Source organism: Athene noctua, chromosome 1 (assembly GCF_965140245.1).
Source record: "Athene noctua chromosome 1, bAthNoc1.hap1.1, whole genome shotgun sequence".
Taxonomy (NCBI): domain Eukaryota; kingdom Metazoa; phylum Chordata; class Aves; order Strigiformes; family Strigidae; genus Athene; species Athene noctua.
In genome coordinates, this window is record NC_134037.1 from 231,608,004 (window position 1) to 231,625,367 (window position 17,364).

At 38.0% G+C, this 17,364-nt stretch overlaps 1 protein-coding gene across 4 annotated transcripts in view; it reads left to right on the top strand.

The window, feature by feature from the left end:
* The window catches only part of DGKH (diacylglycerol kinase eta), a 164,399-nt gene that overhangs the window by 89,631 nt on the left and 57,404 nt on the right, over positions 1-17,364 (top strand). For all 4 annotated transcript variants that reach the window (XM_074931282.1, XM_074931271.1, XM_074931291.1 and 1 more), the window contains exon 4: positions 1,655-1,735. In XM_074931282.1, the coding sequence (XP_074787383.1) occupies positions 1,655-1,735 (81 nt within the window). The remainder of the gene's footprint in view (positions 1-1,654; positions 1,736-17,364) is intronic.

Here is a 17,364-nt window from a genome sequence, read left to right on the forward strand (position 1 = left end):
TGTTTATAAGTGCCATAATAATAATAATACTTAAATGATTTGTTAGTGATTTTTTTTTTTTAATCAAAAAACTGTGGTATGTAAGATGTAGTGTGTTAAATCAACTAACTAAGGAAGACTGGTGATTTGTTTTGTTTTAGTTTTTTTTTTAAATTAAGTTAAAAATCATGGGGATTTTTTGGGGGTGGCTCTCAGACAGTCAAATTTACCATTTTAAAAAAGAAAGTAAAAAGTAACAAAAAAACACCTCAGAAGTTATTCCTCAAACTGAATTCCCTTACAACTCTTTTAGTCTGATACCCATATTGCCATTAAAGAGATGGAAATGGTTACATGAAATCAAGATAGGAAGATTTTCTGCCAAAACTGATATACAAGGAAAAAAGCTGTTTTCCATTAGTTGACATTTTTGGTGGGAAAATTGGGGGTGGGCAGAGGGGAATACTTGTCTTCTTTCAGAAAAGGCATTTCCTCCCTCACCCTCAGGGCCAGGACCCAAGAGCATTTTAGCTTGTTGGGCTGACTCAAATTGTGCTGTTCCATAGGGGTGGGCTTTTCTTTACCCTATGGGGTTGCAGGCACTTATGGGAGCTGTAGGTGATGAGCACCTCATCTTCTATAGCCTGGCCTTCTCAATAAAACTATACTAATGCATGGACATCTTTCTTTCTAGGACTATATGACTATTAATTGCATGGTGCACAGTTATGTGGCTGTGGTGAATCAAGGAGAACCATCTCTCCAGGGAGGCCAGTGCTGAAGTACCTCTGTTGTCACACTTTTCTGCACATGGCACTACCAGCAGCAGTTTATATAATATATAAATATAATAAACATGACAGAGCTATGAGAATGGCAATGTCATCTGTGCTATGAAGATGAGAAAAGGATGTGTCATGAGTAGGCAATTGTACAAATACTTTTTGTACAAAAAAATTTACAAAAATTGTACAATTTTGTACAAAAATACTTTTGTACAACAAATATGTCCCAACATTAATTCTTCTTCCCATGGCATGGAAGAGGAAGAACATGGTATGGCTCAAAAAAAGGGGAAGGCATTTTTGTTGGTCTTCCCTTCTGTGCTTCAAAACGCATCATGAATTTAGCAGAACCTAACTAATCCTTTGCCAGAAGCTGGGTGTTTAAAGAAGACATACATTTCTCTTGCTAGAATATCAAAGGAGTAGAAGGGATCTCTTCAGGCCCTTGAGCTCTGTTTTCTGGTATGGATACTTGTATCATAGATTCCCCTTCATGAATTTAGAATTCCATCCTAAAACTGACTAATTAATTTGTATTTTATGAAGTGTGAATCTCTTTCCTCTGACACCACATTTATGCTACACTGTAGACAGCCCAAAGATGCATCTATTCAAAAAAAAATCTTTAAAAGAAATTTTAAAGCATTATATATTTTGGAACCACTTTTTTATGCTGTCATGTACCACTTAAATAGCAAATAGGACTGTGTTTAGGAGTCAAATAGGAAGTTTTATCAAGTTACCAGTATTTTCTATTTTTTCACCTATTTTTGTTCTGTTTTTATTTTCCGATTGGAATGGACACAAGGAAATGAAAGCATAGACTGTAAGCATACCTGAAAGTGGTCTCAGACTATATTTGATGTTTTTATGTTCTTTTCTATTCACAGTCTCTAATATTTGATGAAGTTGACCTGTCAGATGCCAGCGTAGCTGAATCGAGCACAAAAAATGTCAACAACAGCTTCACAGTATGTAATCATTATAATACCTCTTGAAAGCTGTGGGTAGACTGTTACTAAGAAAATCAAGAATCCTCTGAATTGGTTCTTATTTTCCTATTTGAAAATAAAATGTCTTTTATTTGGAAAAGGTATAACATATCAGAACAGTGTCACATCAGCTATTGATAATTTTATTTCTGTGATTTTTTTTTTTTTTTAGCAGAAGTTAGAATGTTTGATAACAGTTGCTTCAAAGGACGATGATACAAGGCATTAAAAATGTAGCAAGATTCAGTATTAGTACTTGGTTAGTACTTATTAGTACAGCTTGGTTTTATGCTGAAGTTTGTCTTTGAGATAAAATGCTGAATTGATTCAAATGTAATTCTGTTATTGTTTTAATTTCTTACAATAGCATTTTTGGGTTTCTGTCATATTAAAGTGTTGGGTTTTTTTTTCATTGCTGATCATATCGCTGTATGTTTCCAAGTCATGTGGAAAATCTGTCTTCACAGTCATACCTTGATTCTGATACTGGTATAAGAAGCAAAGAGTGTTTATAAATCCCTGTTTCTGTAAGTCCACAAGTGCGTTTTACACACAGCTCTTCTAATTTGTTTTTTAACTCCTTTGTTGGAACTGAATGATAACATCTGACACAGTTCCTCTTCTGATTCTTAACCTCTGGAAAAGTAAATTTTTTTGAACAAGAACTAGCTAAGAGGAAGACTGTGGGTAAAGTTGGTAAAGTTGTCCTTCCAAAGGTCTTGAGTGCAATGCTGACTGCAATGGCATAGTTTTTCTTAAGCTGCAAATCCTGTTATTCTCTATTAAAAGTTTGATTTTCCATTTTCCTGAGGATTTTAATTTCACGGGTGGTCCATGTTACTATGTTGGTTGTTCTTCTCCAAGGCAGTACAGTGCAAGCCTCCTGAAAGCTTCATCAGGTCTTCTTTGCTGTGGTACCTCCCAGGCAGCTACTGAAGTAGTCAGAGTACTTCAAAGATGTGTTTGCATTGGCCTGGACAGTCCAGCGTGTTATGTCAGTCTGAGTTTCTTTACTGACTAAGAATGCAATTAATAAAAGATTACTTTGATGGAAGGGTTCCGATGAGGGGGTGGCTTTGTGAGGTACCAGCTTGCCTTTTGAAAAGGTTCTTGCTGTTGCTTAGAAGCTCTGCTTCTGCCTCGCTTCTGGCAGAAATCAAGCTGTCATGCAAGGATCAGGATAGCTGAGGAATAATGAGGCAGACAAAGATGATGAGTTGAGGATCCCAGCAGTCATGACTGTCACTTGTTGTTCTCAATGGGATATAAGGCTCAGCATCCCCTAAAGATCCAAACTTCCTTAACTGCAGCCTCCATTATGGGAAAAAGAAAATTAAGAGAAGTCTGGCTATAATGTTACTACTGGTCACTGAAGCATGAAATAAGACATTCATCTAGAGATCTAGGTAGACCAAAGAGCTGGACAATCACCAATTATATGAGATTTAACAAGGGAAACTGCTGGATTCTCTACCTGGCATGGAGTAATCTTGGTTATTTGTACAAATTGGGGGAAAAGAGTCTGGAGAGCAGGCCTGTGGAAAGAGATCTGGGGGTTTGGGTTGTTGGCAAGTTGAATACGAGTCAACAGTGTGCCCTGGTAGCTGCAAGGGCCAATCATGTCCTGGGGTGCATCAAACACATCATAGCTAGCTGATCGAAGGAGGTGGTTGTCCCACTCTACACTGCACTGGTGCGGCCCCACCTCAAGTACTGTGTGCAGTTTTGGGCGCCTCAATATAATAAGGACATCAAGGTGTCCAGGGGTGTCCAGAAGATGTCCAGTGGAGGGCAACCAAGATGGTGAAAGGCCTTGAGGGCAAGACTTAGGAGGAGCAGCTGAGACAACTTGGCTTTTTCAACTTGGAGAAGAGAAGGCTGAGGGGTGACCTCATCTCAGTCTACAACTTTCTCAGGAGGGGCTGCGCAGGGGGAGGTGCTGATCTCCTCTCTCTGGTGAGCAGCGATAGGATATGAGGAAATGGAATGAAGCTGCATCAGGAGAAGTTCAGATTGGACATTAGGAAAAGGTTTTTCACTGAGAGGGTGGTTGCTCACTGGAACAGGCTCCCCAGGGAAGTGGTCAGGGCACCAATCCCGTGAGAGCTCAAGGAGCAGCTGGACAATGCTCTTAGTCATATGGGTTAGTGTTAGGTAGTCCTGTGAGGAGCAGGGATTTGGACTCGATGATCCTTATGGGTGGGTTCCTTCCAACTTCAGATATTGTCGATTATATGATTTGGTGTGATTTTTGTGGGGGGTATCCTTTATAATCCTCTAGGCCCTTTCAGTATCTCATTCTTCACCAAAGGCATATTTTACATCTACTGTCAAGATTTCTGGGGAAGACGGTAGTGAAAAAAGAAATCTCAGAGGCTACAGATTTAACAGCTTTTGAGACACTATTTTCATGTCCTGGGTAATTTAGGGCGAACTGTTTTCTCTAAGGATTCTTCAAATTAATTTTGAAAAAAAAATTTGGATTTAGAGCTCTCTTGGATTGCAATGTCATCTGTGCAGTACGGTAATAGTTGTCATCTTGCTTAATCTTTGGGCTTTTTTCTTTGTGTTTGCCTAACCCAGTCTCCCAGCAACACAGCTCAGTGAAGTAAGATGTCTCTGAGTTACCAGTTGCCTTGCCTGCGCTGGTTTGGAGTCAGTGGTTGGGGATGGGGTGGGTGATCAGATTTCCAGCAATCCTCCTTATAAATAAAACAGAACATTTCTTTTTGCTTCTTTTCCCCTCCCATCTTAAAAAAGATAATCCAGCCTTTCTTAATATTACTTTTTTCTTTATGTCCTAAGTGCCCTGTTAGCATTCTCTTTGTTAAAAAAGCAAAAATTAAATCCTTAACTTCAGCTTTCTAGAGTTAATATAGTCTTTGTTTTGTTGTCCCAATAGAGAGTATTTTTAAGACAAATTTACATAGCTGAGATATACACCAAATGACCATTTTTCCAGGAAAACACACCTTTAAAAATTTACATTTAAAATATTATTTTTTTTTTTTAGAAATACTTTTGTCATTTCACTTAATTTCCCCCCCAGCCCTTCATTCTGCAGCCCCCAGCTTGTAGAAGCTAGTGGTTAGTCTTCTTTTGCCCTTTCTAGTTTATTTGTTTGGAGACAGAGGTGTGCGTGTCAAGATTTTTCCATGCTCTTTTTCTGGGTAAAGCTCAAGTCCTAATATTCGTCATAACACACAGATTTAAGGTTGAGTTTATTTGTAATGCACATGCTTGCAGAATATTTTATGTAACTAAATATCAGTGTTTATTCACAAGAATTACTTTTCCTTTCTTACTACAAACAAATTGAGGTTAAGGGGAAAGTTGAGATAAATAAATATCTTCTAATTAAAATGAGATGCTGCTAAACTTAAACCAACTCATCTGTTTCAGTTTTTTCCTTATTGCTGATGATACTACTTTTCAATGAACATCCAACTTATTTCTAGCAAATAGTTCGTGGTGCACAAGCTTGCACTAGTGTGCCTTGTAATAGATTATAAGCATTTTGTTCTGAGCATCCTCATCTAGAGGCTATTAAATAGAGGAAAAGGTGATCCTTGACTTCAGAGTCTTTATATGAGACCCTCAAGGCCAGATTCTTCCTACTTGCTTGTTAGGTACCAGTCTCCTAAAGCTGTGGGAAGAGAGTGAAGAGGCTCGAGAAGCCAATTCAGCCCATCAGAGATATGCATCATGCTCTCCAATCAGCCACGTCAGGAGCCAACGCGGGCTTTTGATCACCCCATGCCTGCAGTTCAGTGGTGTGGGTGAGCACTGAGTTCTTGTAATGGTATTGGGTACTCTGCTGAACGTTTTTTCCACATTTCTTTGCTTCTGCCTCAGAGGATGGTTTATGTTGTCGTCTCATCACAACCACAGAAGAGTGTAGCTTCACAGTATGTTAACTTTTTGGGGAGGCTTTGGAGATGAATCAGTCTCCCATCCTTTGTTGCATGCAAGCAGATTGAGCAGTGACAAATTCTTCTGAGAGCTGTAAATCATTATGTGTTTTGGTTTGCAGCAATGGAAGATGGCTTATTGATATCTGAAGTGCATTTAGAAAAATCTCTTTATTGTTCTCAAAACAAGAATTGAGACTGAATGAGGCTGAGTAGTGCTCTCCAGCATGCAAGCATGGGCACTTGGAACATTGATGGTGTGCTTTTGTTCTAATAGGTATAAGGAATGGTATTTTTAAACACTAGAATGATTTCTGAACAGGCATATTCAATCAATGAAGTTCCTCAGGGCAACAAAGGTGATTACGAATTGTGATTTAAAAGAAGCTTTTGATTTAGGTTAGCTTTTGACTTAGGTTGCTACCTCTGCCTTGCTTTTGATGATGAAGAACTGATGCACATTGATGAGGAAAAAAATCTGTAGATACTAACCATGCTGCCTTTCAGTTGTTGAGCCACATGAATGTATAAATTGCCCTGGGTTATTATAAGTCTATCCTATAATCTCACATAAAATGCACAGGCGTCATGTGGCAGCACCTCTATTTAATTCATCCAAACTGATGTTTGAAACATTTAATTCAGTTATGAGTTTTTGTGTTAAATGTGATGGAAAATAATAATTTTAGGGTAGAAATATTGGCTTTGAGGCATTACTTTTTATAGCTGGCTTTAGACATTTGACTTGGGTTAGGCCAACTTCTAGTGCATCTAAGAATTACACAAAGCCATGGACTCTCAATTTCTTACTATATGTATATTCAGAAAAGTGATAATCCCGTGCAGATTAATTCTGTTATCTATTGTGTCCGAGAGTAACAGAAGTCACTTCATTGTTGTTCTCTAAGGTGCCCTCCAGGAACATAAGAATTAACATACTAGATGACACTCAAGATGGGGATTCAGCTTACCCTAATTTCAGGCTGGGACTCAATGATGGGTTTACAGACCCCTAAATTTAGGTATCTAGGATAAGATTAATAGCTCTTTAAAGTAGATTCCTGTAATTGCTCAATTCAGTGTAGACTCCACTGATTATTAACTAAATCTCCCTTAGATGCAATAGGAGCTTTGTCATTCAGGGCACCTAAAATGTAGACCCTTGATTTCAGCTTTCTGAATCAATATTTTTGTTGAATATGCATCTTCTGGAAGTGGTCATCCTGAGAGGGAGGAAGCTGCAGTAAGCAGATTTGCTGTCCTGGAAAGCCTACTGCAATTCTTAATAATTAGAAATTGGCTGGAAATGAGACTTTATATTCCAACCAATACCAGTGATTACTAGGATTCTGTGTATGCTTGCAAAAATGTCTAATATCATAAATTTTTGCTGATTTCTTAGTTTTAGTGATGCTATAGACCATTCAGACCATAGAGTCTAATTATTTATTCTGTGGAAAAAATACTTCCTTGGAGAAGTCTTAATGCGCTGGGCTTTATTAAGTATTCTCACCCAGTTTTATGAGGCAAAGGCAGCAGAAACCTGTAAAGTGTCTGTTCTTTATTTTATATTTTTTATTACCTCCTTTTGATTTGACTGTTTTTCAGAGTAATCTTTGTAAACATTTTTTTATACTCTTTCCCATTGTTGCTGTTCTTCTGACTATTATTCTGCAGCGTCATCTTGTAACTCAAGTGACCAGTTTGGCACTCAGGGAACACAAGTCATGGATATTTGGGACTATTTTCTAAATTAACGCTCATTTACATTCCTTATGGATCCCACATTTTGTCTGTTTTCTGCAACAACAACACATTATGCATTTTTTTACCCTCTGTAGTGACACTAAGATCCTTTTCCTGTTAATTTGGAGCTGTTTGTGATACAGAAATACTTTTGTGATACATAAATACTTCTATGCTTCTGTGTTTTTTCTCTGGTGTGTATATCTTGTTTTTTACTAACACTGAACTGTTTCAAGTCACTACCGTCTCTTTAATACCTCACTTGGCTCAGTCTGAAGTACCTTGGTGATCAAAGAGGGGAAACTAAGAAATCAGAATTTTGTAAATGTTCCAGTATCACTATTTTAAACTTCTCTTCCAGTTTAAGAATTGGACCATAAAATTTTGTTAGAGGATGATAAGGTGCTTATTATCTATTAATCTTTTCCCATATTAAAAGTTCCCATTATTCCTTCTTTTTTTATGTTCCTTAGCTTTTCATCTCATTGCATGATCAAGACATAAAAATAATTGGTCTTTTCAGTTCAGTGATTGAACTAAAAATAATTATGGGTTGACCTCATGTTTTAACTTTTTTGAACAGAAGTACTTCATTTAGTTCAAATAAAATTTTGTTTTAAAGTATTTTTTTTCGTATTATATAAAGAAAAAACCAAAACATGAATGACATTTCATTAAAGTTAGTCCCTGAATATAATTTTGTTACAAAAGTTTAAAGGTTTGTATTTCTCTGATTTACACATTTTTGGTCAGACTTATCAGTTCACTTTGACCTGAAAGCAGATGGTTCTGCTTAATATGTTTTTAAACAAAAAAAATCTTTATCCAGTTGTCTGCAATTTCCTTGATATTCTGTAAATTTGGATAAATTTTGAAAAACTAAAAATTTATATTTGCTGATTTTCCTTTGACCTGTTATTTTGAGATGGTTAGGTATTTTTATAGGTTAGTGATGCCAAATGGTCTGTTGGAGCAACTGCGCTTCAACTATGGTTAAAATTTATATTGTTTTCTTCCAGTCTATATTCTTTTCTTCCAGAACTCTAATTACCCTATTCCTATCCATATTTTTGAATGTAGCATATCCTATGTTTTGGCTGGCGATGTAAAGTTTACTGGCATGTAATTTATGTGGAACCAGCTTAAAGTATAAACAAATTCTTTTCATCTTCAAATCCTCCTGTACAGCCACTGTTTTTGATGGGAGGTTGCCCAGTTGTACTGGAAACTCAATTCTTGTGATTTGTCAGAATTTCAAGTTGAGTATTACAACCAGGCCTGAAGGCATATTGCTTTTTAGCAGTTTATTTCAGCCCTGTTGCTTCTGACATGAGTAAACTCTCTGCTCATCATTGAGATAGCTGCTTCTAATTGGTTTTAGAAAATTAACTTTTAATATTCACAATGGGCTTGGAAAACAGAATGCATTGCCAGACATTTCCAGTATGTTGGAGAGATAACGTTAATTTCTTAGACTTGGACATATTTTGCTTCCTTTCACGCCACCCAGATTTTTTCACAGTTGTTATTGAGACTTTTCTTCAGGGACTATGAGAACTTCAGGGAATGTGAGAACTGCTTAACCTTCCCCAAGCCACATCAAAAGGAAATGAGAAGAGCCTTTTCCCAAAGGAGTTTAAAACCTTTCATCTCTGAATTTGGGCGCTCCAGTCATCTGTCTTTTCACATATCAGAGATAAAGAGAGATAGTTCCAAAACTGGGAATAATTATCCTAATACTGCTTTTTAAATTTTATTTAAATAATAAAACATCAATTCAGTTTTGTTACAGACTCCTGATTTGACCAGAGTTTGGGATCTTGAGCTTTATTTAAGTACAGAAAAGCTTATGGATGCCAGTGGAAGTACTGCTCTGATGCTGTTCCACTTGTTTACCAAATCCAGTTTACTGTGGTTCGGTCTCAGTGGGCATCAGGAGATGGTTTCTTTACTCATAGCCTTAAGCCTTTTTCAGATACTATTCTACCTCAGTCTGTTTTTCCCCAGGGTCTGCTCACCTAAATGTTGCACTGACCTTTTCTGGGCTTTCTGCTGCTTCTCTTTCACCATCTTTCTTATTTCTATAGTTTGGTGAAATCATCTTGCTACTCCTGAGTTGGGAGAGTCCTGGGATCATAGGGTTAGCAACCACCTGCAAGGCTTTGGCTTGTTCCAGGCTTGGAGTGGTTTCCCCTGGTTCCAGCTATTACTAAGCAAAATTTTTTCAGTGCCTTGTTCTTAGCCTGGATGATTGCACTTTCTGGTTTGCTCTGTAGGAATACTCTGGAGCACAGCTATCTGCAATTTTTTTTTCTTTGTGAAAAATGTATTTTGAGCAAATTTCTACATATAATCTCTGCTGAGACATTCTTTCTTCATTTCTCCCTTTAATAAACCACAAGGACATGAAAGGAATGGATTTGTGTTTGGAAACATGTTTCTGTTTCTTGATAAATTTACATAAACCAAGTTTCAAATAGTTTACACATTAAATTTACTTAACTGAACACAGTCTTGTGTGAACACTCTTTAGTCTGCATGAACCTCTGCTATAGGTGTATCTTAACTGCATACTAATTTTAATCACCATCATTATCATTATCTGGGTATAGATAATGAGCTTACGTTAGTATTGTGAAATTATTTGTGTGAAGAAAAACAAGTATCAGTGAAGTGCTAGGTACCGTGTGTGGTGCTTTCCTTAGGATTCCTCCCAGCATACTTTAAATCATACTTATCCTTTGACAATAACTTCCTGGGTTTGGGTATACGTTGGAGTTTCTTTTGCATTCTAATTAAGTGTTAGCATTGCTAACAGTATATACTGATGATGGTGGGAGCTGGCACACATTTGTAGAAGTCTTTACTTAAAATACTTTCCCCTGTCTGCATCCCACCCTCAGAAACATTGCATTTTAAATTTTGCCCTTGGCATTATCAGAAGGGTCATTGTGTGGCACTGTTTGAAGATGGGGGAGTGGCATATCCAGACATTCCCCATGCCCTGTATGCAGTCTAGCACAGGGCTGACAGAGGGCCTGGAGTGACATCTGTGAATATCTCCAGGCCTCTTGTTTTCACCAGGAGGTTGAATATGGTTGGAAACAGCTCAAGTTCCTGTGCTGGCCTCACCACTGTGACTCAGGTTTGCATGGGTAGCTAACTCTTGGGATGGATTTAGTTCTTCCCTAGTTGTGAACTATCTGCTGTTTCATACAGGTACTGACTAGCCTCTCGATGACGAAGGCTTTTTTGATGCTCCCAGACAAAGCAATACCCAAACCACAGAAAGAGAGGGGAAGTGCTTTGTACTCCACTTTGTTCAATTTTCCACTCAGGGTGTTGTTTTTTGTTTTTTTTTTTTCTATATTCAGGCAGTTTAGAAACAAAACAAAAACTGAAATAGCAAATTAATATGCTGAGAGGAAAAAAAAATTAGACAAAAGCAATTAGTGTGCACTTGTGATGCACTTAGGGTTTTTTCCTCCATTTAGCATTTGCTCATTTTACCCCGCCCTCTGACAGTGACAAAAAGACGTAATGAAGCTGAGAGCTCTTTGGGTAGCTTTGGGTGTGACTTCGAAGTTTTAAGCTTCTTATCTCTGACTTGATGTACTGTCTCCCTTTCCCTAGAGTGTCTGGAGATGTTGAAGCTTTAAGTTTCATTATGAAAAAGCAATAAAGCATTTCAGCTGTGAGTCTAAAATCCATAGATAAATCACTTGGGATTGAGCTATTACAAGAAAGCTGAACACTTTTCAGAAGAGGAAGACAGGGGGATGCTTAAAAATGTGACCATCCTGGTCTGTATTGTACATTTTGGTTCTTGTTACATTTGTTTGGAGCTTGTTTTCCACAGATTTCAAGCTTCAGCAGAAATTTTTTGAAAATAGTTCACAGAAAATGTCTCTTATTCTTCTTGTAGTTTTCTAAGAATTTCTTTAATTTGTGAAACACAATGAGATTTACACAGAAGTAAATGCATTTAAAATAACTTACATTTCCTTGTCTGAACTCGTGGTATAGCACTGATGAAGCAGCTGGGGTGTTTAGAGAACAAGCACTGAGGATTGCCAGATTTCATTCTTGCAGTTTTACACTTAACCTATCCTTTGATGTTTCTTTCTGTTCTTGGGTTTGCTATATTTAAATACTGATTTAAGATAACTTTCTAATTCTTCAGTCTAAATTCACAAAACTTTCCTACCCTGCTTCTTCTAACTGTCTCATTATAGTTATACTTCTGAAAGAATAATATTTTTTTGTTAGCAGTTGATTGATGTTGGATACATGAAGTCAAATTTGGGGAACTGTAGATATCTGACAAAGTGACCTTTGCTGGATACTTTTTGCATCTGTTTTACAGTTTGAAGCTCTGCATGTTGTAACTGGATTACTTGATTTACCTGGATTCTGTTTTCACAGAATCATGTAGTGATTTGGGGTTTGGAAGGGACCTCTAAAGGTCATCTGGTCCAACCCCCCCGCTGAATCAGGGTCGTGTAGAGCAGGCTGCTGAAGCAGGGTCATGTAGAACAGGCTGCCCAGGACCATGTTCAGACAGTTTTTTAATATCTCTAAGAATGGAGACTCCATAACTGCCTTGAGCAACCTGTGCCAGTGTTCATTCATCCTCACAGTAAAAAAGTGTTTCCTGATGTTCACACAGAGCCTTCTGTGTTTCAGTTTGTGCCTATTGCCTCTTAGCTTGTCACTGGGCACCAATGGCAAGAGCCTGGCTCTGTCCTCTTTGTACCCTCCGTTCATGTATTTACATATATGAGTAAGATCCCCCTGAGCCTTCTCTTCTCCAGGCTAAACATTCCCAGCTCTCTCAGCCTCTCCTCATATGTCGGATGCTCCAGTCCCTTCATCATCCTTGTGGACCTTCCCTGGACTGTGTCCAGCATGTCCGTACCTCTCTGGTTCTGAGGAGCCCTGAACTGAACACAGCACTCCATGTGTGGCCTTACCAGTGCTGAGCAGAGGGTTGCTGCAAGGGCACATAGCTGGCTCATGTTCTATTTGTTGTCCGACAGGACCCCCAGGCCCTCTTCTGCCAAATTGCTTTCTAGCTGAGTGGCCCACAGAATACACTGATGCCTGGGGTTGTTCCTCCCGAGGTGCAGGACTTTGCACTTCAGCTTGTTGAACTTCTTGAGGTTCCTGTCAGCCCATTTCTCCAGCCTATTGAGGTTCCTCTGGATGGTAGCACAGCCCTCTGGTGTATCAGTCGCTCCTCTCAGTTTTGTGTCATCAGCAAACTTGCTGAGGGTACGCTCTGCCCCATCATCGAGATCATTAATGAAGATGTTAAATGGGACTGGACCCAGTATTGACCTTCGAGGTACACTGCTAGTTACTGGTCTCAAACTAGACTTTGTGGTACTGATCACAAAGCTCTGGGCCTGGCCTTTCAGCCAGTTTTCAGTCTACCTCACTGCCTGCTCATCAGCCTCTCTATGAGGATCTTAAGGAATAGTGCTGAAAGCCTTACTTTATCCACCTCTGTCTCTTCATTCACCAAGCTGGTCATTTCATCATAGGTTACCAGGTTGGTCAAGCATGACTTCCTCTTGCTGAATCCATACTGACTTTTCCCAATCACCTTCTTGTCCTTCATGTGTCTGGATGTGTTCTGGGAGATGCTTCTTCATTTTGCTAGATGTGGCAAGGCCACCTAAATTACCTGGTCTGGATTCTACGGCAGAGTGAAGTCAGAGTAGACTTTATACCTGTCACTGTGATGTAGCCACTTTTGTCCCACCCTTTAGTTAAGGCCACTTGTCCTGGTGTACTGGTGCAGGAGATGATGTGTGGGACTAACCCTTTTCTTCATCCTCCTAAGAGATTTTATCTTGGGGGCCAAAATCACACATTACTTCATTACTTGTGAGCTTGGCAACAGTGAAATAGGAGAAGGCCAGGAAAAAGAGGGAAACAACATTTTAGTGGAGTAGACAGAGCTAAGTGTTCTGATTATAAATTCTGTATTGTACGCAGGCAAATATAATAGCCATTTATTACTAGCCTTGCTTTTAAATCCTCCACTCCCTTTGTAATTTATACTTTTGCCTGGCTTGGCTCATCTTGAAAAATAATAATGACGATTCACCCTAAAGCACCAACTACACCTTTGTCAGTGACAGTGTTGTTATCATTTATTTACTATCCTGAATCCAAGAAACTAAAGTACTGTAGAAAGCTGCCCAACTGTTAGCACTGTGATTTCTGCAGGTAAGTTCTGGTAGGTATGGGAGCATCAATGACCCTAGCAGTCTACTCCCACCACTGTGATGGAGGTGCATTCATCCATCACATTCATATGGACCCACCTGCATGAGGACAGGGAAATGGAGCATCAGACAGAAAGCAAGGGAGGCATAACATGGTATGCAGGTATTTGCCAGAACTCACTTGCTGACGTCTAGAAGGACAGAGAAGCTACAAAGCATTAAATCTGTTATGTTCGTGCCCCAGACATTGGGTGCGGTCCCTAAGAGACGAGGTGGGGGAGCTCTCTCTCTTTATATCACCCTCTCTTCATTAGTTCCAGAAAGATATTTTAAAAATATCTGTTCACAGAACAGGAAAACCATTTCCCCGCCCATTTCAGATTCTAAATGATGTTTCTGCATTACAAAGTCAATTCAAGATCAGCCATATAAAGTGCTATTAGGGTAATGCCTGATAATAGTTTAGAGCAGCAGAAGGTGCTTTAATGCAAATATCATGTTGCAGGAAGCAGGGTGCTTTACAGTAGCTGCTATGTTGCTGCTAAGCTGTAGGCCATTATTTTCTTGATTAGCAGATGTAGTGTCTGCGTTTTTCTTTGAATCGGTAAAGGAAAACAGAAATGTAGCCACAAAGCTTAGGGAAATGTATTTTCTTTTATATTGCTGACATGATAAAATGTGTTAAAATTAGGCAGTTTGCTTTAATTGAGCTCTTCATGATTTCATTTTACAGATCATAAGTCTAAACCCACTGGGTTGAAGGCGTATAGAATGTTATCTGTAAAGTTAGTCCCTTTGAAAGTGAAAGATGCTTTAAAATTTACACTGAATTTAATGGCAGTTTTATTTCAGGATGTTAAGCTTGTTTCTAACGAGTCCTGTCTGAAAGAAAAATTGCAGTAGTGGCCCAAAACTTGATTGTAATTTTCATCAAAGTAAGTTCCATATGCGTATGTACATATATATGAATATGCATATATTTTTAGAAGCCAAATTATCCTAGTGTCAACAAGTGTGAAAATCCCAATTTATGGCAAGACCTATGTGGTGGCAGACTGAACAATGTCCTCTTGTTCTCTCCTTCATTCCCCACTCAAAAAGCCTCCTATTTTTCTGAACAGAACAGGAACGGTATTGCAGTAATAGGCCATTTTTCTTCCTATCCAGACATACTTTATTTTCTGTGATGTTTTAGGACTTGTGTTGTTTGCCTTCAGCTTTTAAGACTGTATATGCTCACTCTTTCCCTATGCCTACTGCGTTAAAAGCATTTTTTATTCCCACTACGTCAATTCCGTTACTTTCCAATACACTGCAGTATCTGGCTTTAATAACTCCCTCTTCCAAAATCAGCAATGACTTCTTCTTGGCTACTTGACAATGGTGAAAATTTTCAAAGTAACTTAATCTTCTAAATTAAATCTACTTGATTTATTTATTTTTGAGGCCTTTTGTCTGTCTTCATCCTTCTTGATTTGTCTCCTGCTTTTTCAGCGTGTGAACCATTCGCACCTGAGTTCCTCCAAGAGTTAAGAATTTTCTTATTCTTATGTTAACTCAGTGGTCTTTCAGTGGTTCCTGTGACACTTCTTTGTCTCTGTATTATACATTTTTTTCTTGTCTGTTGAGAGTTTAGCACAGTGATATATAAATAGTAATATTTGGGACAGTGAGCATTAATTTTTTTAAAAGAAGGAATATATTGTAGAAGAAAAGATACTGACTTTGGTCCATAGGAAAAAAAAATACAGGACTTCAAATATGACTACATGCAATGAGATAAGATCACTAGTAAAATCCAAACTTACATGGCTGGAAAATAAAAAAAACCCAATTAAATCCATTTTAATTTTGATTATGTCTGCATACAGGTTCAACTGTCTTTAAGGAATGCATTCTAAACATCCCACTTCTGTTATTTAATTATAATTCTTTAAGCATCCATAAGAACACATGTGTTCTGTGTAAATGCAAGTAAGAAGGTATAGGAGGTCATTCCCACTTAAGGACAAACAGGAACAGCTATAGTGAGTTAGAATAAAGATCATAAAACCATACTGAAGCAAAGCAGTATAATAGCAGTAACAGATAGTCAAGAAAGTATAAGCAGCAGAGCATGTACAGTGATTCTTCCTCTTGCATAACTTTCCAACGTCCACTCATTGGATTTTGATGACTTGCTAGTTTGAAGGTTTCAGATACTGTGTTTTATAGTATATGATGCATCTATTCATTATGAATTTGGCAAATACCTTTTTAGACATTTATACTTCTGGTGTCCTTGACGTCCTTTGGGAATACTTTTCAAGTCTAAATAATGGGTTATGTTTAGGAAAAACCACTTCTTGCTGTTTGCTCATAATTTCCTTGGTTCCCTGAGTTCTTATGTTACATGAAATATCTAATAAATAATGGGAGTAGATCTTGTCCGTGATTAAAAGAGACTAAAATAGATGAGAACCTAAACAGACAGCTTAGTTTCTCTCTTTTTTCTTTTTTAAAAAAATTCCAAGCATTGTCAATATTTTTGCATATAATGCATTTTGTCTTTTTTCATGTTATCATATACCTTCTTGAAGTTTGTTGTTAAAAATAGGTAAATCAAAATTAATATATTGTTTAATCATCATGTTATAGGTGCTATATTTACATATATGTATGTCTTCCAACTTTCCACTTTATTTTTATAGCACTAATTGCTCCTACATGTGATCATCAGTGTATAATCTGCCTTTTAGACTGTTAAAATGATCTGAACTTTATTGTTTGTTATGCTTTGAATTTATTAAGAAGTTGGGATATAGGAATTTCTGGTAGGTTTACATGCATTAGTTAGCAATGTTTGGTGACATGTTTTGGTTGCCAGTACGTGGGGGTGTAATACCTTTTGAGATGACCTTTGGTGTCCCACCTGGCTTATTTATAGCTGTTCTGGGAGCTGTGGTCCTTTGTCATTTACCAGCCCCATGCTGATGCTTTGGATACCAAAGGACATCTCCATTGGCACTAGATAACTATGTGTAAGTAACTGAACTAAGGCCCCGATTTTGGGAGGGGAGAGTGGGGGGATGCACAGGGGATTTCTGTGATTAGTAGTATTGAAGACATGAGTAATATAAATAAACATGAGTTAAAAAAATCAAGATTGTCAGGAGTCTTCAGCAATAAATGCAGCTGTTGTTGCTTAATGGCATTTCACAACATCTGGTTACAGTTTACCATCAATAATCAAAAAGTGCAGAGTTTTGGATGGACTTGTCCTCACTTAATCCGTATTATAATATCATACTATATAATAGGAAATAATCTGGTGGGTGTATTTGCCCAAATAAGATTTCTGAGTCGACTGAAACCTGGAAATTCCAGCAGAATGCTGATTGTTGTTGGAGCCAGGGTTATATTATGATTTAATGGCTTTTCTGGGCTTCATTTGATGACCTGGCCTAGAAAAACATTTTGAAGTAATAAAGCGTCTATTTGGCTCCAAACTAATGAGAGGAGCATTGCTCTTTGCATTAACTGTTCTTTAGGAAGAGCCGTGGAGAGCTACTAATAAACCCTATTAAAAAGCTTAAGCAAGATTGAAGGAAATAAAAACCAGAGAAACTATTCCATTCCATGTGAAGTGAGTACATCAAAAAAAAAAAAAAAGCAAGCCCACAGGGTTTTTGCCTCCCCTCCATGTGACTTGCAGCTTGCTGCACTTCAGTTACGT